The 24,351-nt window shown below is 36.9% G+C and overlaps 1 protein-coding gene across 1 annotated transcript in view; it reads right to left on the bottom strand.

Annotated features, from left to right (window-relative positions):
• The window catches only part of cfap20dc (CFAP20 domain containing), a 64,979-nt gene that overhangs the window by 30,508 nt on the left and 10,120 nt on the right, over positions 1 to 24,351 (bottom strand). Inside the window, exon 12 of the mRNA XM_041783922.1 lies at positions 18,691 to 19,010. Within this exon, the coding sequence (XP_041639856.1) occupies positions 18,691 to 19,010 (320 nt within the window). The remainder of the gene's footprint in view (positions 1 to 18,690; positions 19,011 to 24,351) is intronic.

The following is a 24,351-nucleotide window of genomic DNA, read 5'->3' as shown; positions in this document are numbered from 1 at the left end:
ATCAGGCTTTAAGGGGTTAAAGGGTTAAATGAAGGTGAATGCAACAAAAAGAAAATTAGATTGTATTTTCAATAGTTTTGCCCAGTAAGTCGGATCAAATATGGCCATATGACTCAGACAATTTCAGTCCACTTCTTTCCTTTGGACATCAAAGGAAAATGACAGCCTGTCCCATAACACGTGTTTCATATGCTGCTGTTTTCCTGCAATCCTAGTTTAAGTTGGTCATGGTGATACAAGTCATCACCGAGCATGTTGATTCCCTGGTGAGATAACCCAATGTTTTTAAGTTATAGCATAGACACAGCCTTCAGCTGTTTTCTGCTGTGCTCCCTTCTATGCTTTCTACGCTCCCATACCTGACTTGACTTCATATGTAGCCATGTTGGTGGCATGCAGGGAGACGTTAATCTGATTTTGGTACGCAGTGCTAGTTGACTCTCAAATAACTCTTTAAATGTGAGCGATCTTTTTTTAGTCTCCAGAGTTAACCAGTATTCAGATCACCATCCACCATTTAGAGCTTTACAGGCAAAAATCCATGTGTGTTTAGTTAAGAGAATGGAAGTGAAGTAGACTGAGCTAATTAAAACTGTGACACAGGCCCAAATAAGGCACAGAATGAAGCACAATTAATGGCAGATGGGCTTGAGCTTGTATAGTGTTTTTCTAGTCATCTGACTAATCAAAGCGCTTTAAACACACACTTATCTATTCACTTCACTATCACACACTGATGGCAAAGGCTGCTATAAAGAGTGGCCATCAGTATTAACTAATCCAATTCATATGCATACATGCATATTCACACGCCATTGAGGCAGCAGCAAGAGCAATACAGGGTTCAGTATGTTGCCCAAGGACGCATCCACAGATGACTGCAGGAGCTGGAAATCAAGGCCCTGACCTTCTGGTTCAGAGATGATCATCTCCTCACTCCATCTACTGAGCCATAGTCGCCCCATTAATAAATACGATATAACCTGATGTAAATAAGGCACGACACCAAACTCTGCTCATGTACCGGATAATTCAATAGGAAACACTGGGATGTTTCTCCAGATATGTTAACAATGTGTTCATGGCTTTCCTGCTTAAAAGACACAGGGGCCTCTATCACCAATATCTTCCAAAGATTCTTAAGCAGATTCATGAAGCTTTTCATAAAATGCTGAATTGCTCACACCTGTGTTCTTTAACTGATGAATCACGTCCTTGTTAGTTGGAAGCAAATTTCTTTTTTTTTTTTAATTTGCATAGAAAACACCTCTTTCATGCTTATATTAGTGCACGAGACTGCAGGGCAATATGCAAATGACACAGACAGAAGTCACAGAGGATTTTAAAAAGTGAGTCAACTGGAATGCCCAAATAAAATTTTAAAAGTGACTGTCAACCGGACACCAAGAACAAGAAACACGATCATTGTCCTAAAGTGGCTGCTGTGCTGCTGAAAATGAAATTCAGGCCTGACAGGCCTATTATATTGTAGCAACAGGAGTGAAAACAAAATACATACCAAACAGATACATTGGAGACAGTGCTGTCATCAGAAATGTGTGTCAGACTGTAATTGGAACGGATTCAACACCAGATGATGTGATATTGTGAAATCTGGGGGAAAACAACTACAAACAGAGGGACACTTATGATGTCTCAGTTATTACTTAAAAATATTTAGATTTGATGGTACAGTCATCCTAAAGCAAGTTTTGTAGAACCATAGAACATGTGAAAGAGGTTTCATTTTAGCAAAAATGTAGATTTTATTGTTGTGAATGTTATTTAAGTGCTTAGCTGAGATACAGTGCCTATAAAAAGTATTCACACCTTTGGGTGTTTTACCCCTATCTATATTGATTTTTTTCACGGAAAATAAATCTTCTCCCAAGCTGTAGTTGTTTGCAGACTGAATACGATTGTACTTCAGGATTTTCCTATATTATGCCAGATTCATTTTACCTTCTACCTTTACAAGCCTTCCAGGGCTGGCTGCTGAGAGGCATCCCCACAGCAAGATGCTGCCACCACTATGCCTCACAATGGGGATAATGCTGTGTTTGGTGTCCATAGCACCATTTTGGTTGCATCAAACCACAAAACTTTCTTCCACTTGACCGTGGAGTCTCCCACATGCCTTTATGTGAACTCTAGTTGAGATTTAATATGGGTCTTCTTCAACAGTACCTTTCTCTTTGCCACTCTCCCATAAAGAACCCAGGTAACAGTTGTTGTATGCAGAGTCTCTCCCATCTCACCTGCTGAAGCTTGTAACTGCTTCAGGGTAGTCCGAGGTGTCTTGGCCACCTCTCTCACTAATCTCCTTCTTGTACAGTCACTCAGTTTATACATGATTTATACATGTGTCATACTCCTTCCATTTTTGATGTTAAATTTACTTAAAATCCACAGAATCTTCACTGACTTGGATTTTTTTTTTTGTATTCATCCTCTGACTTATCTTTCTCTGAGTTGCCCGGAGTGTTCTTTTGTCATCATGGTGTAATGGTAGGCAGGAATACTGATTAACCAGTGACTGGACCTTCCAAAAAAATGGGGATTTACACTACAATCAATTGAGACCCATTAACTGCACTCATGTAATCTCCTTTTTCCTACTTATGAGATTCCTAGCCCTAATTGGCTGGACCTCTGTTGAATAAGATCAGTTACTTTAAAGGGTTGAATATTTATGTAAACACTTATTGTCATTACATATTTTTATTTAATTGACATTACTTTGAAGAAATCTTTTTCACTTCTAATTTTTCTCCATCTTTGTCAAAAAATCCAAATTAAAATTGACCACAATCAATTATCAAATCAATCAATAAATATATTTTTGTAGTCCCTCCTTTTTATCAGTAATTTGCCCACTGTGTGTGTTTTTATTTATGATCTGGTCTTAGTCCTCCCACATCAAAGGTGTACACATGCAAATATTTCTGTTATTGTTATTCAAGGGTGTGAATACTTTTTGTAGACACTGCATATTATCTAATAATTTAAAGGCGCTACAACAAAAGTATAATCTTGTTATGATCTAATTTATTAGCACTGATATCAGTGTCAGAGTCCTCTCCAGTGTTTGTAGCTTTTGTTCTTAGCTGAAAAAAACTTTGTTGAATACCAGACTCTTAAAAACTTTGCAAGTAAGTTTTAAGAACAGCTCTACAAAATATGGTAATTGTTGGCATCATTTATCCCACACAGTCTCCAGTAAAAGCTACCATGTCCCTGGTGTCATTTTTGCTGCAGTGCACTTAAAAATATAACAATATTTTTCCACCAGAATTCTTGCCGTGTAGTTGAACTACTTAAATTATAATTAAATTCAAAACTTTTAACATAAACACCAGCAATATTCCAACTGGCTTTCTTTCATCCAACAAAAGAATCACTGCAAAATGTGTAAAAGGCACTCAGATACAGAGGGGTCTGGACCATATTATCTGTCATTTGTTCCCTCCTTTAGTCCTATGCAGCTTAAAAACATACGGCATGTTGATGTGTAACCATAATGAAACACAGTGACTAGTAGGGATGTGAATCTCTCATCCCGACTCACAGACTACAATTCGATTCACTGACGATTCATTGAAATACAGAACGATTTGGTCATTTTGGTTCACTCCGATTCAAACTACTACGGTGGCCGAGAGGTCTCACACGAATGCAAATTCAAAATGCTTTGCAAAAAGAAAAAACACAATGACATTTGAGAAAAACACAAAAACAAAAGTTCACAACACAAATACAAAAACTTGCTGCAGCGCATGAATACACACACTCAGCGCCGCGCATGAATACAAACACTCAGTGCCGTGCATGGATACATAAACTTGGCACAGCGCGGAGGCACACAGATTCCGCAACAGCACAAAAATACAGCAACATGGTGCAGCAGATGCAAATAAAAAGTCACAATGGAAGAGGGGCTGTTATTAGTGACGGACCTGCTAACCTGCTAACGGCTCCGTTAGCAATAAAGTTACATACCACAACGCAAACTAAATGAAGACACGCTTGGATCAAGTAATCAAAGTAAGTAAACATTGTTCGTTCGTCAGCTCCACTTCTTGCACATTTTATTTTGTAATCAATAAGTTTTAGAAGTAATTTTAACCAGCAAACAGCGCAGACAGCTGCGTTTGGGATCCGATATGCATGACGTAAGCTGTCAGACGAATGAATAGACTCGATCAATTTGATTAAGATAGTTGTTTACATAAATATTAAACTGCACAGGAGGTTACAGTTATTAAAAATCATGAAAAACACACTACAAATTACATACTGTCAGTATAGAAATTATTTTGAGTAGCGGTATGGTACGTAACTTTATTGCTAACGGAGCCATTCGCAGGTCCGTCCCTAATAACGGCCCCTCTTCCATTGTGACTTTTTATTTGCATCTGCTGAACCAAGTTGCTGTATTTTTGTGCTGTTGCGGAATCTGTTTGCCTCCGCGCTGTGCTGAGTTTATGTATCCATGCACGGCACTGAGTGTTTGTATTCATGCGCTGCAGCAAGTTTTTGTATTTGTGTTGTGAACTTTTGTTTTTGTGTTTTTCTCCAACTTTGTTGTGTTTTTTCTTTTTTCAAAGTGTTTTGAATTTGCATTCGTGTGAGACCTCTCGGCCACCCTACGGTACAATCTGATTATAGAATCAAAATAACTTTTTGCTCTAACAAAAGTTACCAAAAAAGGGGAAAACAAGATAATTTCATAATAATCTAAGTTTATTTGATCTTATAAAACAGACTAAATGCCAGGCCTCCTTTGCTAACATTCTGAAATTATGTTGAAGAAAGTTTTTATCACGCCCAGGTGTCTTACTTTGACATTAAATTGGGAGATAAATATTAAAATTAGTTTTTACTGGTACATGTTCATCTTTCTGTACTTGTAACTTCCTTAGCATTATTAATCCCAATAACAGTACAAACTAAATATCAAATTTTCCCAAGAAGCACAAATTAAAACGAATTTAAAGTCACAAGGAGATTTGGATAGACAGAGCTCTGTGTGTTTGCTCATACAGGAGAACAAGGGGTTAAAATAATATTGAAATAGTCAAATTAAAACAGCTTTCTATATATTTTTCCCTTTCATAATTCCTCTTATTGTTAGTATTCAGTCTATATGTCGCAAAAACATCGTTCTTTCTTTTCTCTTTGTATCTGACCATTCTTGATTGTTTTCATTCTTGAATTAATACACTGGAGAACAGCTGATCTATAGTTCAGTGAAGTCCTCTCTGTTTAATATATCAGTGGGCTCATGTATTGGTAATGTCACCAAATCAGTCACTCCCCACAACACGTTACGGTTGTAAACCCCCTGGATAAAGGGGCTGTTGTTACAGTGATAACTGAAGAGTTTTAACTCAAAAAAGTGTTTATGTTCACGTCTGTTTGTGCTCTGTTTAGCGTTAGCATCTTAGCTAAACTTTAGCTCCGCCGTCTCAACAGGTGAGATTTATGAGCTGCTGTAGTTCTTAATCGCTTTTCTTTAAAGCATACAGACGGGCAGACATTTCGAAAGTTATTCTTCCTTCATATAAAGTCCACATGACTTTTTCGTGAGGTGCAGAACTGTAACTGACTGGTGAAACACATCCAGCTACCTAGCGAGCACCTACAGCAAACGGAACTCTCGTTTAAAGGTAAAGGTCACTGCGGGTCGTGCAAGATTACAGACGCTGAGCCACAGCATGGCGGAACAGGCTATGAAAACAAGCAGCAGGGCCTCATGAACTGATCTCTAACGTTAAAACCCGTCCAAAGACCAGTTCGTGCTGCATTTTTACCAGTCCAGGGCTCTGCGGACCGATGCACTCGGACCGCTGATGTCAAGATTGGTGAACTGATCCATACTGGATTATCTTTACATCATTAGTGACTAGCTTATCTGCAAAATTAAGCAAGATTCATTCCTTTAACACAGAAAACTTTCACAAACTTCTTTAGATTTCCACTGCTTGAAACTAGGATCTAGATAGAAGTTGAATCAGAGGAAGTATATGGTCTTTGTTTTTATAATACCACTCTACCATTGGCTCAAACACTGGGTGACAAGATAATGCTTACACATTGCTTACACATCAAAATGTTGGGATTCTCGATGGCTAGAAATAAATTCCTAAATAAAGGTAATTATTTTGTGCAATCACTGCCTTTGGAGATAAAGAGAGAAAAGATCCCAGCACCATGAGGTGTGAGATGCATGTTCCCTCCATAAATGCACTATATTGTCAATTTAAACTTTTTTTCTGGGGCCACAGACATCATTTTAGAGCAGATGGAACTTGCCTCAAACTGTTCCTCTCTAATCTGTTTTACTCCCCAAGTCCCCCATCTGCTCCCCCTGCCAACAACAGGAGGAATCAGTGTCCACCCACATGCCAACTGCTTCCTGTGAGAATTCACTTTTTTCACCTTACCAAACCCCCTTTCGGCTCTCCCTCATCCTGGGTTATCTTCTTCCCCCTGCTCTGTGCTACTTGAGTTCAGCAACATGGCTCTCCCCGCCTCTGCATCCATCTTTACAACTGATTTTTAGTTTCCCTGTGTGCCAATAGATCTCTCATTTCCTGTCTAGGAAGGTAAGAGAGAGAGAGACTGATGACCTCTGCTCAGGCCAGTCTGTTACTCTTGCAATTTTCAATCAGGGCAACCCACTAAACTTTCTAAAGGTAACTCTACTGAATATTTGATAGTTTATCAATGAGATCTTTTGAATTTCCTCTTGTCACACTTTGTTTAATCTAGTTCTTGTGCTTTCAGCTAAAACCTGACAAAAATAATAATGGGATTGAAACAGTTTTATTCAGACCCATCAAACTTTTGTTTGGTGAGGACATTGCTGCTATTTTTAGGTCATGTTTAGATGCTAGCGGCTATCTTGTGGTTATTTTGCTACCTTTCATTGCTTTTGCATGCTTTTCAGTAATCTTGACAGAACAAGTTTTTGACACAACCTCACTCTTATGAGTAGAAAGCACCAGCGAGAAACAACATGTGACATAACAGAAAAAAGGTGCAGAAACGTTGGGCAGAGAGAGAGAAAAAATAAGAATCTCAACATTTAAAAAAAAAGAGTTGATAATATCAACACAAACTCTGGAAAATTTAAAAAAGTACACTGTATCATTTCCCTGCTGTTTTGAGACATCACTGTACAACCTCTCCGATGATGTTTGTACTTTTCTTAAAGTAGATGTGCTGAAAATCATCTATATCTCACTTCTATCAGGCACTTTTCAAAAAACGCTAAAAAACTTCAAATGCTCAGCCACTTCTTAAGACGGGAAAGTTGAACCCATTAATACCTTAAATTGCAGACCCTTCTTTGTTGAGGAAAACCATATTTTATGATGTTTTGACCCAACAACTTTTTCAAATGTCAATAGCCACTTAACAGATTTCAATCTTGCTTTAGAAAACATGAGTCACTGTGCTGACAAATGTTAAAGACATTAGGCTGAACCTTTGAAGCCCTTTTCAGCTCAAATAATCCAATAGAAAATCGTATATGGAATTTTTTCCATATACTAGTAAATGCACCTTATTCCTAGCCCCCATGATACTTGGCCTGAATTCTGGGTGTGACTTCAGGCGCCTTCTGTCAAACTGGTGTTTTCCATTGTAACAAGACTCCAATCCTGATTACTAGATTGGTTTAAAGATTAATATATATGAATGTAATCTGTTATAATTCAAAAGGGATCATGTCATAATTTCTCTGCCATTGAGTAATAAAAGCATAATATAAAGAAACTGCCTCAGATAATATAAAAATAATCTTTATTTCACTTACTTTATAAGTTCTGTCTCAGTATTTGTGTAGAAATAAGGACAATCAGGTCTTGTTAAAGCGTTTATACTTTAAAAGCAGATGTAGAGCACACTTAGAGCCCCTCTCTTTTGTTTGTGGATGTTCTGAAATTCTTATTATTTCACAAAGTAGTGCATCTTTTATATGTATTTTTATTAAAATCAAGGATTCACAAGGTCACTTTTTGAGGATCAAAAAATCTGAAATTCCACATTAACCCTTACAGGGTGTTGCCATAGCTTTGTGGCTGTTCTTTGGACATTTTTTAAAATAATTTTGGCTGTGTTAACGCTCACAACATAAATTTTAGAGGGTATGTTTATTTCAATAAAATGTTGACATTTTAATATCAGAAATTGTAAAATGTCAATTATGAGCTCTGTAAACTTTTTGTACTCAGGGTGTTTGTGACCAAAGTAGACCACTGAATCCCACTAAAACCACAGTTTATGACCCCGAGCCATCAGAGTAAAAAAATATTTATATATTTTATTGTATTAAGCTTTCAATCTGGAGTCATTATATCATATTTGCAGTTTTTGCTGTTTGTCACCAAATATCAGCCATTATCCCATAATTGGCATCAGAGAAATTATTGATTTTTCCCTGGTTTTCTGAAGGGGCACTGCTGTAGCAACAAGTACAATCTAAAAATAAAAAAAATAATAATAATGCAAAAACAAACAAACAAACAAACAAACAAAATCAAGGTTGATGCTCATTATTAACATATTTCAAGGCTGAGATAATCCCCTTCAAAGGAAATCTAATTTGCAAGTAATGTATGAAAATATTTCAATTATTTGTGTTTTTTTTACATGGCTAAACTAAAGGGTTTCTTTTGTACTAAACTGGCATTGAAAGGATTCAATTCATAAAAATGAATCAATATTTGATAGGTTTGATCTTGATTGAAAAAAATTATAAGGAGAAAACGTTGAGAATATTCTTAATGTAAAGTAGTTTTATTGCTACTTATGCATGAGATCCACTTTTGGACACCCTGTTACTTGCTCTGCAAGTAACTTAATTTTGTAAAACGAACACCGGAGTCTGAGTCTGTCTTTCGTCACACATGGATGGCTGATAATTTACTTTCGCTTAATTTAGCACTTCCCTAATTATAATCTGATGATAAACGGTAAACATCAGTAGATATATTCATCATTTAACGTGTCTCATAATGAAGATGAGACGCTAGCGATCTAAAAATAGCTTGGTGTCATAACAACTTCGGCAGAACTTAAGTTCCGCTTCTGTTACGATACAAGCCTGGATAAAAACAATAGCGATGGACTGTCAGGCGTTCATCTAATCCATGATGTTTGCCTCACTTTGTGTCCTAAATGTCCACTAAAACAGGAGAGAAGAAGGAAGAGCGTCAGCTGCAGTCACAGGGCGAGAGGAGCAGTGGGGTGTGTGTGTGGGGGTGTGTGTGTGTGTGTGTGGGTGTGGGTGTGTGTGTGTTTGTGTGACAGAGGAGAGATAGTTTGTGTGTCCATCCGTGAGTGCAGGTCAGTCTAACAACAAACATGAACGAACTTACGAGAGTGATAAATGTTTATAAGCTATCATTATATCAATAACTTTAAGAGGCTGAGGCTTACCTGTGGCTCCTCTGGGATAACATAATTGCAAGAGGACATAATAAAAGCAGAATCCCACTATAGGAGTCTTTCATTCAAATCATATCCCCAGGCTGTTGTCATTAGTATGATCTTAAATTGTTTATGTATGTTTGTAAGGAGGGGAGCAAAATAAAAGCATACAAAAATATCATTTATATATTTTTTTAAATTTTTTGAGTGTGTTTATGCTGTGGCATGTCCAAGTCATTTAATATAACATAACTAAAAAGATGTCGTTTTCTTTTAGTTTTAAGAATATAGACATTTAAACTCTAACATTAGTTTGACAGCTTTGGAATATTCATGTTTAATTTTTAGTTAAGGGACCCCAATGTTTTTTTATTTGTAAAAGTTATGGTAATGTTACTGTATGTTATGTTAAAATTTCCAGGATTGGGGGAGGGGTTGTTAAAATCTTAAAAGGAACCCTGCATGATCAGATAAGTTCATCTTGTTGGATAGATATTTGTATTTCTTGAATGTATATTGAACTAAAAAACTCACTAAATGTTCCAGATATCTGCATTTTGAGTACATTTGAGCATATAAATTCACCAGGAGACCACTATATTTTGGTCTGTACTGGTAGTGTGACCTCACAGTGCCGCAGCACTCCTGGCTGCTCCTGCTATGCAGTAGCTGTTTTTCAAACAGTTTTTCTGCTTGCAGCTGTTGCTGCCATAACGGCTTTCATACCACGCATGAGTTTTCTGTGTGTTGGTTTTGTCTCCCTGCTGTCAAAGCTCTGTCATTCCTCCTAAGTTTTACCTCAGCAAACCTCCCTACAAGTGACTGGATTCAGTGTATAGTGGAAGCGTGCCAGGAACTTTTTAAAATAAAAGCAGTATGTACATACGAAGGGAGTTTATCTAAAGAAATGCTAAAGTGGACTTTTACTTTGAAAAGCACAAACAGGAAGTGCTTTCGTTCTGCATTTATCTTTAACTGAACTGTGTGAAAACAGAAGGCTTTATAAATAGAAGTTCAGGAAATAACTTTATTAAACAGATGCATTTTAGCTTGAGGCCTTCATCTGGTTCATCAAGAAACAATTTCAAACATATTCTGCAGATGTGAATGTAAATATTTGCTACAGCAAGGTAAATATGGCTCTGTATCATTTTCATGTCTAGATGGAAAGCTAAATGCTAGTGGTGCAATTAAAAAAAAAAAAAAACTCAAATTTTAAAATTCTCTGTGTGTGAGACGTGCAGCGTCTTTAAGATGCAGTCCGAACACTGGCTGCCAGTCTGAAACAGCGGTTACTGCATAGAAATGGCGAAGAGTGCTGCAGAACTGTGACATCACAGCGCCAGCGCAGACCAAAACATGGCGGCCTCCTGGTGAGTTTATAAACTCAAATTTACTGAAAATGCAGATATCTAGAGATTTTTTTTATTTCAGTACACATACTAAAGATACAAATATCTATCCAACAAGATAAACTTGTCTGATCATGCAGGGTTCCTTTAAAAATTAAAAATTAACCAAAAAAAAAAAAAAACCTAATTGTTGCTCAGTTTTAATGTATTCCCGGCTGTGATAATCTCCTTCAAGGGAATCCAATTTGCATGCAGTATTTAATATGTTTGTCTTTTTACATTACAAATATCACGTTTACTTTTGTTTTTGTTTTCTTGCACTGGCATTTAAAGGGTTAAATTCCTAAAAAAGAATTAACATTTGATAACATTTGATATTTATGATCAGGGCTGATCTTGATTTAAAAAAGAATGAAATATGAGATCAAAAGAATATTTTAAATACAAATATTAATTTTGAATATGAGTATGGTCATTTTCGGTCAAAAACAAGCAAAGCGTAACAATTATCGTTTACAGCATCTAAGGTTTAATTTATGAAGAATCATATCCCTGATGTATTCAGACATGCCACAGGTCTTAAAGACATTTAATTTTGATAGTACAGCCACGAAGAGAGCAACAGGTACCAGAACTCTGACATCTCAGAAAATATAATTTATGACATACAATTTATAATATCTATATTACTGGATGTTTGATAAAAAAATGAAGTAGTATCATAAGGTTGAATTCTTTCAAACAATAGCTTTTATAGGTAGCCACTATAGTTAGCCACTGGTAGAAATGGACTTTATCTATGTCCGTTATATCACTGGAAGTTTCATCCATTATCATATCTAAAGTAGAGCCCCCAGGTGTAAGGCGAATAGTGGGGTATTATTCAGATCAGAGCTAATCATGGTCATAACTCTGTCCTTTGAAGTACAAATAAAGGTCTCAAGTATAGATAGGATCATGGGAATATTTAAGTCCATACAATAAAACTACAAGAAACAGCAGTATCCAGCACTTTCTGATTTTAAATCTTACACATTTTCCTTTCAGGTACTTATCGACATCAGAAAGTAGGATTTTTTATGCTATTATGCTGAAACAGACATACTAAGCCATCAATGATCTAAAATCCTTCATTTTCAATTTTTTAGTGCAAGTTAAAACCAAACTTAGTTTCCTCCTGATCAAGGTATGGTATGCCACTAAGGCAGAATCCCCTTAGGTTTCCACAACAGTGCCATGACAACGATCGGCCATAAGTGTGCCTTTCCTTGCACATTGCATCTGCCTCAGGGACGGGACAATCAGGGACAAGACAACTTTGCCCCACCACAGACTGCAGTTGAGGTTTATCAGAGTTTAAATGGTTTGTGGTCAAAAAAATAATATTGAGAAATAAAAAATTAAATTTAAATTCACAAATGTATTTTTCATCTAATAGCTCCCTGTCATCATTGCTATCATTATTATTATTATTTAGAGTTATTTTTTTTTTTTGTTATTTTTTAGAACTGTAACCTGACACACCAGATGGATTAGTTTCACACATACATCTGGAAAACCACTAATATACAGCGTTTGGGAAATGGCAGGGCTTTAAAAAAAAAATTAGAGGGTGATTGGATGGATGTTCTGTCTGTCACATCTTTATGGGCCAATCAGAGCAACAAAACACGTGACGTAGTCGCCAGCTAGCTGCACCTGCACCCCTACTGAAGGACTAAACTCTATTAGAGCTGCATAACGTGGACCATGGCGACTGTAGACATGTCAGTACACAACTTTTGTTTTTGAAAAGAAAACAACTCACTGCTGTTCTTTGTTCTTCATTTAACGAAGAAATGCCGTCAAGTTCTGATGAAACTGGCGCTTTAGCAGCATCCACACCAATGTGTTCTGCCATAATTGCACCAGCCTCTTGTTGTTGTTTGCTCATGTCACTACTCCACCGCGCCTGAAAGTACTGCCCCTCAACACTGATTGGTCCTGTCACTTTCTAACTGGACCCAAACGGTTTAGACAGGAGCTTTGCAAGATGGATTTGCCAGTGAGAAATATGGAGATGGGTGTATCCATCTGCTTTGCAAGGTTAGTAGAACTGAGGCAGGTGATTTAAGTTAAACCAGTGAGAAACAGCACTGGAAAAACTGTTTATAGAGCACATCAGTGGTCTGGTAAACACTGAACATAGTTTTACAAACACCTGAGAAAAACAGGAAAATATTTAACCTGCCCTTTTGAGAATTCTTGTTAACTATAAGGTTGTGTACTCATACAGTGTTGCTTACAAAACTATAATATCAGCATCCTAAAGGCATAAAAATATGATGTATTTTTTTCTTATAATAAAAAAATTCAGAGCTGATGTTTCTATGTGCAGTTCCAGTCTTCCTCCCCCTAACCTGTTCCTGAGCTTTGCTTGCTATATCTTGGATTTTATAGCAGTGAAATAGTTTTGAGACATCAGCAAGAGGCTTTATCATGTTCATATTTGTTTGCTTGTGTGATTGTGCTTCTCATTGCTACTAGAAGCAAAAAAAAAAAAAAAAAAAAAAAAGATCATCTAAGAGTCTTGAAACAAGACAGTAGCAGATTTCTGTCAACCTTTGTCCTTCCAGTACAGTAGGAACACCTGCTGGCATTCATCCCACCATATCTGCAGCAGTGTATAATCAACTGTATGATGTATAGTTCTTGGCTTGGTTTTCCATCACCTACAGGCTTGCTACATCAGCATCCATAAAAATTTTCACGGACACATATTTCAGCTCTTTGTTGACACACATATGTAAAGAGGTTTGGTTAAGTAATTCTGAACTCTCTAGTTATCTGAGGGAGTAGAAACATTTTTCTTTGAATTTTCTCAAGATTATATATGTGGTTTTCTCATTTCCTCTTCTGTAGAATAGTCATTTTCAAAATGACCATCTCACAGAAATGTTGTCGATTGAAAACTAGAAACATAAAAATTGCCTTCTTTTTGCTGATTGTTTCAAATGAAGTGCAACAAATTGCATACTCTTCCCTCAGATAATGAAACTGACTGCTTTTTTCTTTATCCTCTAAACACAGTTCACACCAAATGCTGGTAGCTGATTTCAATTAGTTAATTTGAAGAAGTAGTCCTCTGCACACTCTAAATGTGTTTTGATTGTTATTTTATTTTTACATTTTTTGGACGCATTTTTTTTTAATCTCAGCTTTTTAATGCTCAGTTGCTTTCCTTATATTTCAGTGTAAGCATAATCTTTGTAAAGTTGCATTTGTGATTTAAATGTGAACCTGGGGGCACTGGTTTAGCTAAGCTGGTAGAGCAGGTGCACATATTCAGAGACTACAGTCCTAAATGCACTGGTAGCAGGATCAATTCCTGATCCTGGAGCTGTATGGTACATGTCTTCCTGCACTCTTGCCCCACATGTCCTGTCTTTCTTCAGTTGTTTTGTTTGTTAAAAGCAAAAAGCCCCAAAAAATATTCCTTAAAAATATGAAGCTGAAATTTAGGTAAAGACTGATGGAGATGGAAACATTATTTGCAACAGTTTATACAAGAGAAACATTTTAGACATGATACAGTTTTGTTGTGTTGAAAATAATCTTTTCCACGATTCACTGTCATGCAGATGTGGGTGTTTCTGCATCAGTATAGTCAAGTAATGATCAGTTTTCCTTCAAAGTGGAGCTGCTTTCAGTGCATTTCAATGGTAGTTACTTGAAATGGCACAGCTTCTCCTGTCTTTGGGGTAGCGACAATCACATGTGGTGCTATTCAACCAATCGACTGCTTTGTTATGAGTGTGTGGGCACGTCAACCCGGAAGTACTTGGGAGTGCAGTCTGCTGAAGTAAAAACTGAGATACAGAGCAAGTCAGGGAGGATAAGAGAAGAATACAAAGAAAAAGACATTTAAATAGGGAATAAATGGATGCTTATCTGTTCTATCATTATGCTTGTTATGCCCACCATCATATATGTTTCAATAAAGTAGAAATCACTAAATGTGGTAACGTCAAACATTGCCACCAGATAACAAACATGTGTGAAGCAATGTTACCATGCATCTATATATATATATTTTACTATATATATATAGATGGTAAAAAAAATCCATAAAGCATATTAAGATGCTAGTAATGGAAAATAAACACAGACTAATACAAAATATTCACTTTACAAGACATGGTGAAGTTGCCTTTAGATTTTGACCTCTTCTGGAGGCAAGAGAGGATTACCTGCAGAATACTGTACGAGTAATGGTGGTACCACCAGTTTCATCTTATAATTCCAATGGACACCTTTAATGAACACAAATATTGAATAACTTAGTGAGATTTATCTGTAATGAGGCTCTCAATAAAAATAACTGATTTATGCCATTTGAGTATAGTAAAACTGTTAAACTGTTGTAAAACTGACTAAAATCACATATATTTTACTATTTATACCACTCATTTTCTTTATAATTCCAACAGAAAATGTAAAAAAAAAAAGAAAATCAGAAATATTCAATGCCTAAATTAATTTAAGAAGAATTGAGGCTCACTGTCAAAATAAAAACTGATACAACCCACAAAGTACAATAAAGCTGTTTAAATTTATAAAACTGAGCGAAAATAATACTTATTTTACCATATATATCTTGAAAACTTCTATAAATTACTCAGATTTAACACTGGATCACTCTTTATTTTTTTCAACAAACCTGTGGCAATATCTAACTATACTACAGAGTAATATCATCCCACATTACAATAAATAATTTGTCAAGAAAACACCTGTAGTATCATTTGCTAGATGAAAGGCCGTATGTGACTGAAGCCAGATAAAGTTCCTGCAAGTTGGCATTCCGGTGTTTGAGAAAAACTGATTCCAATTCGTTTTCTTCAAAATTATCATTATTCGTTTTTTCTCATTTTATGCAAGTCCGACATTTAAACTACTCATTCAATGAAAAAAGTGACACAAATGTGATATTCAAAAGTGCTAATTTTGTGTTTTAAAATGCCCTATTCTCACAGTTGCTGCAAGGATATTGAGGGGAGGGGAAAGCGAAACTGCAGGGTGATAATTGGCTGCTCAGTCTGCCATTGTTCCCAGTTTTGCCCATTGAGATGGACAATATCAAACACCGCATGGCTCAAACGCCAACCCCGTCGGCACGTATACATCTGTTTCTAGTTATCACCTTTAACAACAAGCCTCAAGATGCACCCTGCAGCGAAGAAAAGAAGAAGAGACGATAAAGAAGCAGCAAGAATTATCAACAGACTTTGGACAACTTCAAGATCACTCGACAGTGAAAGTTTGATGACGGCGGATTTCCTATGGGAATATTTTGATGAGCGTCACCAGTCCGATTCAGAAGCTTGGTTTGGGTGGACTTTATGTAAATGTGGCCCTGTTGTTCACGCCCATCACCCTGCCTGCCTGAAGGTAGGAGAAGTCCTGAAACTTTGAGCCTGTTTTTTTCAGAAGAAGCAGGAACTAGAAGTTAACATTCAAATGAGCATATCTTTGTAAAATATGCTCAGATTAAGGTGTATGATACACCAATAGAAAACTTGGAATCTTCGCTTTCATAATGTGTAAAAAACTCAAAAATGACGTCGGACAACTTGCAGGAGTTTTTACCAGCTTTGGTCACATATGTGTAAACACAGACATTTTACAACCCTAAAAGGGCAAATATCCAAATATGGTTCCTCCATTTTTCACGCTAAAATTACTGTAAATGATAGAAATCCTATGCAAACAAAACCTACATTTAACTCTGCTATTCACCTATATAATGTGGTCAGTCATGATGTTAGGACCATTTGTTGGGGACCAGAAGAAACATAACAGTGTATTTTTCAAGTTCTGGAGAAAACAGAAAGTTTGAGACACTCAGGGTCACTGCTGATTTGCTGGATGGTGTGATCCAGCTTTCCTTGATGTTGAGTGATTTCAACTGACTGAGAAATATTGTTCTGGCTCTATCGTATCACAGAGAGTCAGGGGGAGGCCACGAAGGAAGACAAATGAAGTGGTTTCTTGCCCTATAAAGGCCCTATAAAAGCCCAGAATAATCTACTATCCTCAATCCTTAAACACTGCCTCACAACCTGCCTACAAAGTTCCCATAAAGTTACACTAGTTTAAGTAAATATAAAAATCTTTTCAATAACACAGGACACTACCTATCATATCTTCAGCTCAGGTGTAAAATCCTAACAGTAATATGAAGATAATTTCTGTCATTAATTCAGAGAAGTGTGAGAGTAAGGGAGGGAAAGAGAAGGAGGTGATGTAGTGGTTTAATTTATATAAGTGACATTATCATTAAAAATGTATTAGAAAACAAGCTAACCTATAAATTAAGAAAAAAGGAAAACCTAACTAAACCTTCAATCACACTCTTCATTATTAAGCCTATTTCAATATGTGTTTAACGCTGTTATTTTTCATGCAAACCTTTTGGCTAATAGATTTACAAAGACATTTACATTGACATTAGGAGCTTGTGTTTTTTAGATCACTTGTCTTCATTGATCAATAAAGCTATATGCCGTAATAGAGAAAATAGACAATGCATTTGATATGCATCATGATATCAAATCAAATAGTTTGGCCTGATTATCGTGATTGAATCATGAGACCATCAACATGTACAGCTCAGTTCTTATGCCATTGTGTCTGGACTGCATATCACATTGTTCTTATCAATGTCCTTATAACACTTTCTCTATAAGTTATGACTTGTAAAAACTGTTAAATTCAAGCCAAGGTAACTAAAATGTCGTGCACATTCAACAGAGGTAAGTATGGACACAATGGAATTCTGTCTCTATGAAAAAAGGAAATACTGTCAAATCTGAATAAGGAGGACAAATAGCATCCACACAATTTGCAGAGATCACCACAAGAAGAGGTAATTTCCTTTGATGCTGTTATACACAGTATACAGTTTAAAATAACACTGGTCTGATTCCTACTTCTTCACAACAGAAGAGCCTGACATGTACTGTTAAAGGGTGGTGTGACTGGGTTAAACATTATGTGGAAATGTACTGACACGCTCCTACATTCTTCATGTATGTCTCACATCAGACAGAAATCACCAGGAAGATTTCTAAATAAAGAATGAAGCCTCAGTCTCAGATATACTGTCAGTACCTCTTTTTCTTAGTTTCTTTTTCAAAGTGTGTTTTGTATTCACCCTGCTGCACTGAATACATTACTGCGTTTCCTAAAGAAAATATTAAAGCTAAACTAATCAGCTGCACAATAAAATGGAGGTTTTAAGTTTGAATTATGAGTCTTATTATTAAGTTTTAAATAAGTAAAAGCAATTAGCATTTCTTTGAAGATGGTAATATTTTTCTTGTGGTTCAAAAGCTTATTTCCCCTGCTCAGCATAAAGAAAATCTACTTCTTGTTCTTATAAGCTTCAGAACTCTTAATTAATTATCTAAAAAGAAAAAACCTCATTGACCTTTGAGTTGAAGCATGCCGAATAGCAAGAAATACCAAGAAATGTGTGAGAAAAGTCATACACAAACTACAAATTATGCTACAATTTTTAAGCCTGACATTCATCATAATTGTATGATATAAAAAGTGATTGAAACTAAACTGAATCACATTCAAACTGTAGGAACTGTTGGAGATGCTGTGAAACTGAGTTACACATATGAGTGAGCACACAAGCACAAAAAATAATTTAGCTAGATTAAAAATCCTGTTTTCAAATCTTCTTTATGGTATTTAGGGTGAAAAAGGTATATTTTATAGTCAGACGTGTCAGAGAAACATATCTTTTAAGAGAGCAGGCACCTTAGATGGAATTTTTAGTATGTAGGCACATTTCAAGAATGGTTTTAAGATTCAGGCAGCATTTGTCTCTCCCAGACAGCAGACATACCTCATCACTCTCACTGCCGATGAAGTCATCCTCGGGTAGGGCCTCACACCGCCTCCGTCTGCTGCTCTGAACCTGCTCATCTCCCATCTCCTCCTTCTCCTGGTCGCCCTGGCCTTGCCCTCGTTTGGGCGAGTGTGGCTGGGATAAGAAAGTGAACACCTCTTGCAGAGTGAGCTCGGGCTCAGACCCCTCATTACTCTCCCAGCTGCTACAGACCTGCAGGTCACCAAACAAACCTGGCTGGATCGAACAGGAGACAGACTTGGGGGGTGTGGGAGCAGCTTTTGATCTATCTTCGACAGGACTGCAGACACGCTCATCTAAAGAAATAGAAACACAAACAGCAGTTTTCACCAATGCATGAGTGAGTTCTCTTTTAAACATGTTTCAGTGTGGATTATTGTTGCATTTACACATTATAAATGAAAGAATTTGGGGCTCAGAGTTTAAAATACACATGAAAAAAGTCATTTTAATTTTTGTCATAATATGGCTAATGTAATTAAAGTCAGTTCTGATTAAATGCCCATAAAAAAATCACTATAACAATATGCAAAATTGTAATGGAATCCATCGCTTGCCAAAAATCAACATTAATTTCTCCTGTTGACATTTTTGTAGCCTTTGTTAATAGCTCTGCTTTGCTGACACCTTTATGAGAATCCTAAAAATATAAACATCAACGATCAGTAGTAACAACACCACTTTGCTGCATAATAGTCACTCAAGATATAAAAGCTCTCTATAAGCAATTACTGCCCCCAGGCTGCACGTCTCAAAAAACAAGTCTATCTGCAGATGTCACCATTCATACAGAGACAAAACAACAAACATCATTTAGGGTGGTTTTTACATACTCTGCCAATAAAGCTATTTCTGATTGGAGACAAAATTGTTACCATGACTCTTTACAATGCTTCAAATATGAAATTTTCTGCAAATTTGAATGTGAGGAAGCTTAACAAACTAGCAGCCCAGAAGATTTGTAGCGAGGTTTCAAGTGGAGAAAAGCAGATTAGTGAAAATTTGACATGGTTTTAATCTCCTTTTCACTGTTTCTGAGTAATGATGCTGAAGAAAAGGTAAAACTGATGTGTTTCTCTGGGACATGCTGATCTCACGCTGAAATCCAGATTGACCTTTTGAACATAAAATGCCATTACTTAAAAAATTTTATCTTAATACACTTAGTGGGAATTTTGTTAAAATGAGCAAATGACCTTTTCAGTAATGGTCAAAACTTTGTGTGAAATATCAAAGTGACTTTGATGTTTGACCAAAAACTTTTAATCAGTCCATCCTTGAGAGCAAAAAGTTCTCTCAAGGTGTTCCTGATTCATCATGTTCACAAGAATGGAACAGATGTACGGACAGGCGGATAGATAAATGGGCAGATGGACAAAATGCAAACATAATACCTCCAGCAATGGCTATCACTGGCTCAGGGGCATAAAAAGAGCTGACTGGTTTAGAAAGCTATTTTGCAAACAAACATTGCCAGCATACTGAATCTAAATTTTTATTTTCAGTTTTGTTTAAAGGAGATCCTACAACAGAGCTTCAATATCCTAAATATACAGAATACATAGAAGAAGTTAAAGTCTTTCTCATCTTAAATGAAAATTTTAATCTATTTATGTCTGCTAGTGGAAAAAACTCAAATCTTTAACTCAATGATAGGTCTGAGCTCAGAGGAAGAGACACCTCTATCTGAATGAGTGAGAACATCTGAACCTCTCAACAGTATAATCACTTTCTCTAATTGCCCACTGTGTGGCAAACCCTGGGCCCAGGAGATGTCCCTCTGACTTTTATTTAATGTGCCACATTATCATTAATGAACTGACTCTGTGTCTGTGGGCAGGACTGCAGCAAAGGAGCTTATTGCTATGGAGAAACATCCATAAATGAGCTTTCAGAGAAAAAGCACTCATTTTGTGAGGACAGTGCTTCTGAAGTTGTATGTCTGCCGTGTTGGCTGAAGAGTTTGCAGATCTAAGTGTGCGGGGAGGGGGGGATTCTCCTACAAAAAATTAGCAAATGGCCTTGATGTAGGTTATGCAAAATTTAAAAAGAGGGAACAAAAGCCATGGTGTATGCGGCACTGAATGAGGCTTGTTAAAATTCAAACCCTTTTTCGAACTGATCAGATTTATGAATTAGGAATAAGTATTTTTCTCAAGTATAAAACAGCTACTTGGCAAAATCAGAGCATGCAAAGGAGACCTCCATGACACCCAACATGCATATTTTTCTCTTTTGTTCTATCCCTGGCTGTTTGTCTACACTTTTAACACTGACACTCTAGGCCTTTTTACTCTACCAACTTTTCTATATTTAAAAGGTTAGCTGCATGTGTGAACATCAATCGCCAAATTTGAACCCTGCCATAGAATTTCTTCTGCAAGTGCCTTAGCAAATTTTCTGCAAAAAGTCAGGGTGTTGGATGAACACAGCAGGTAAACAGTCCCTGCATCCCAATGCAGTGATCACAACTGTTTAACCAAATTCAACTAATCCTCACAAATTCTACATAGTATTGCCATTTTGTCCAATTACTGCAACATTTTATCAAATTTGACCAATTATCTTAGCAACCATCCTTTCCCTGCTCCACACATTACTTCCTAATTATGGGAACAGCACCATTTACAAATAAACATTAACACTTGAGTTTGTGCATGCCAAATAAAATGAACAAATACTAAATGTATTGATTTCATAAGCAGATGACGACTAAAACCAAAGTTCTGAGATCTTTGTTGCTCGTTGCGGAGCTCATAACAACAGGTGCAGGTACTTGAAGAAAAATCTGTTATTGTTGATGATATTTATTGCAATTCCGTGTTCTTAAATCCTTAATGGGATATTTTGGTATTTCTGAAGTTGGGTTTTACAAGGTACTTGGCAAGAGTAGCCTCCAGTGATTTCAGTGAGCATTGCCCCTTCAAACATGATTTACTTGGGGGAGCTAGGCTATACAGTATAGCAGACAGGTATAGTTCTTCCAAGAAAATTAGCAAGTTTAAGGTAAAATTGGGTCACAGAACAATTCTGGCTCAATTGTACGCTATATCAAAATTGTTTAAGCATTTTATTTTTCACCCAGAAATCCTCTGTGTTTGGCACTATTTTGCAATGCCAGCTTTGGCTACCACCTCAGTGTATCCTAACAGCTGTTTGGGTCTGCGGGCTTCATCAGAGGAAACAAGAAGTTACTCAGCTAAAACAACACCAAAATGAGCAATTTTGACTTGAGTGATGATGATGATGTGTTGTTTACTGTGAATACGAGGGGAAACTTCAATGAACCGGAGGACACAGAGGAGTATCTTTACATGGAGACTCAGTGGAAAGAAAGAGAAACTGGTCAGTGACTGGTTAAAAAGAGAGCTCCAGACTGTACCCCCAGGAAGAGTGAAAACTGTGAGCCCATCTACACAAGTGCTACTGTTGTCATTAGTGATACTTAGTTAAAACACTTCTTTAGGACATTTTTAATCAAAGGATAGCGTCTCCCAGACGCCTGCAGCCTGCATCACTCCCCAACCAGAGTTCCTTGTTTTACTGAACACTGGTGTTTTACGGACCTTCTTAAACTTTCTGAAGATAAATTGGAGAAACGGACTCAAACCAGAAGAGGTAAATGGAATGTGTCATCCAAGTAAGTTTATGACTGTTGCTTTATTCTCCTAATAACTGACACTTAGACCAGCTACAATCAGTACATTATATATACTTTATGAAAACATTGTGTCAGCTGTTGAAGTAGAAAGCTGGCCTGAAATGACTAGTTTTAGCTTAGTTATGTGTTGTTTCCTCTGAAGAAACCTGCAGACCCAAACAGCTGTTCAGATGCGCTGAGGCAGAAGAGCCTGTAGCGGAAGCTCCGATTGCAACACAGAGGATTTCTCAGTGAAAATTAAAAGGCTAAAAAAAATATCCATATAGCATACAACTGACCCTTTGCTAAGCCCCTCCCTAAAACAGCAACTGTCCAATCCTGTGTTAGCAACCATAACTATGCACAGGGGGCCTGATCAGCTTTCAGCAGACACTAGAGTACTGGAGAACTGAGCTTACAGGATCTTCAAATCTTCAATCTTGTCACTTTCATAAAGCCAAAAAAATCGAGAGATGTGAGACATGAACAAAACAGTATGGAAGACTGAGACTGCATGAACAGTGGCTGCAATTTCATTTAGCTAACAAATGGCTAAGGTTAACACACGTATATTGAAAGCTAACTCAACATTAGATTAAAATATAATCATATCTTTAGTCACTCTGCTGTACAAGAGTATTGTTGTTTCACTATGTTTGTCCCAATGGATCACGGATTTCTGTTGGAGTTCTCACCCAAGTCATGCACTGTAAAACTAAGCCTGATAGTTAGCCTCAGCTTTTGTTTTCCTGTTACAGCCTGCCTGTTTACTCAGATTACACATAATAAGACTGTTAAAATGACTATTAAAAGTCATTATTTTATCCATCTGTATGTTTGTTGTTTAAACAAACCAATGAAAACGTGATCAGCTGTTTCTTAGATACATAGTGTCTTACAACATACATGCTGCTGCATCTAACACATGAAAACCAGCACTTAGCCTAATGTTAGCTACTAACAATACAACAGCTAAAAAACACCCTCCAGAGAAAACACCAACAACAACAAATAACTAACCAGCAGGCAGTTCTCATCAGACACCACATTAAAACTCAGCATTCAATAAAACTGGCCTTACTGTCTTATTCTTCATAAGCTGAAATACTCAACTGCAGTCGCTGTTTACTTAAAACTATAAAATCACCATGGTGGTTTATGTGAAGAAGACAAGATATGTCCACTATGAATACTTAGGCACTGTCCTCCAGTCAATGGATCAGCTGAATTTTGGAACAACTTCACTACAAGTTTGATAGTATTTCCTTCAGAATACCCCCTACTTGCACAGTGGAAAACTAGGTATTCAGTTAGACGGATGTGAGGGCTTGACAGGCGTAGCAACAGTAACCAAGGGGTACGGGACTTAGCGAAAGGTCAGTTGAGCCATCATTACGTTTCAGCCCATTTTTTTACCTGAAACTTGCTAAAGTACGCAGAGAAACTATACCCATCTGCTATGCTGTATAGCCTAGCTTCTGAACACACGTTATGTTTGAAGAGGCAATGCTCACTGAAATCCCTGGAGGCTAATGCCACTATAATTACCTTGTACAACCCAACTTAAAAATACAAAAATATCCCTTTAATAACCCTCCGCAAATAAAACACATCTAAGAGTGGATTTATTGAAATATTGAAGATTTCGGCAAGGCATTTTGTTGCGCTAAGACAGTTACAACAATTTAGCAAATTTACTTGCTACTCGAAGTTTAACAGTCATAAACAAGAATTTCTAAAAAGGCCTGTAAAATCCTGAAGGCCCATGTTTATATTCAGCAGGTTCAATGCAGGCAAGTGGGAGGAGATGATGTCATTAATATCCTGCAACCAGTGTGCATCAGTGCAATCGTTATGCACCTAATGGAACTGCCAGCCAGCATGTTTTTCTTTACTCTTATGCTGATGGTGTGTGTAGTTCCACTAAACGTAGCTTTGATATATAAGCAATAATTGTCATCAAAGCCTCAGACTGTTGCATGATTGTAACTGTGGTG

Source organism: Cheilinus undulatus, linkage group 3 (genome assembly GCF_018320785.1).
Source record: "Cheilinus undulatus linkage group 3, ASM1832078v1, whole genome shotgun sequence".
NCBI lineage: Eukaryota > Metazoa > Chordata > Actinopteri > Labriformes > Labridae > Cheilinus > Cheilinus undulatus.
The sequence above is the reverse complement of the archived record's forward strand: the minus strand, read 5'-3'. Positions and strand labels throughout refer to the sequence as shown.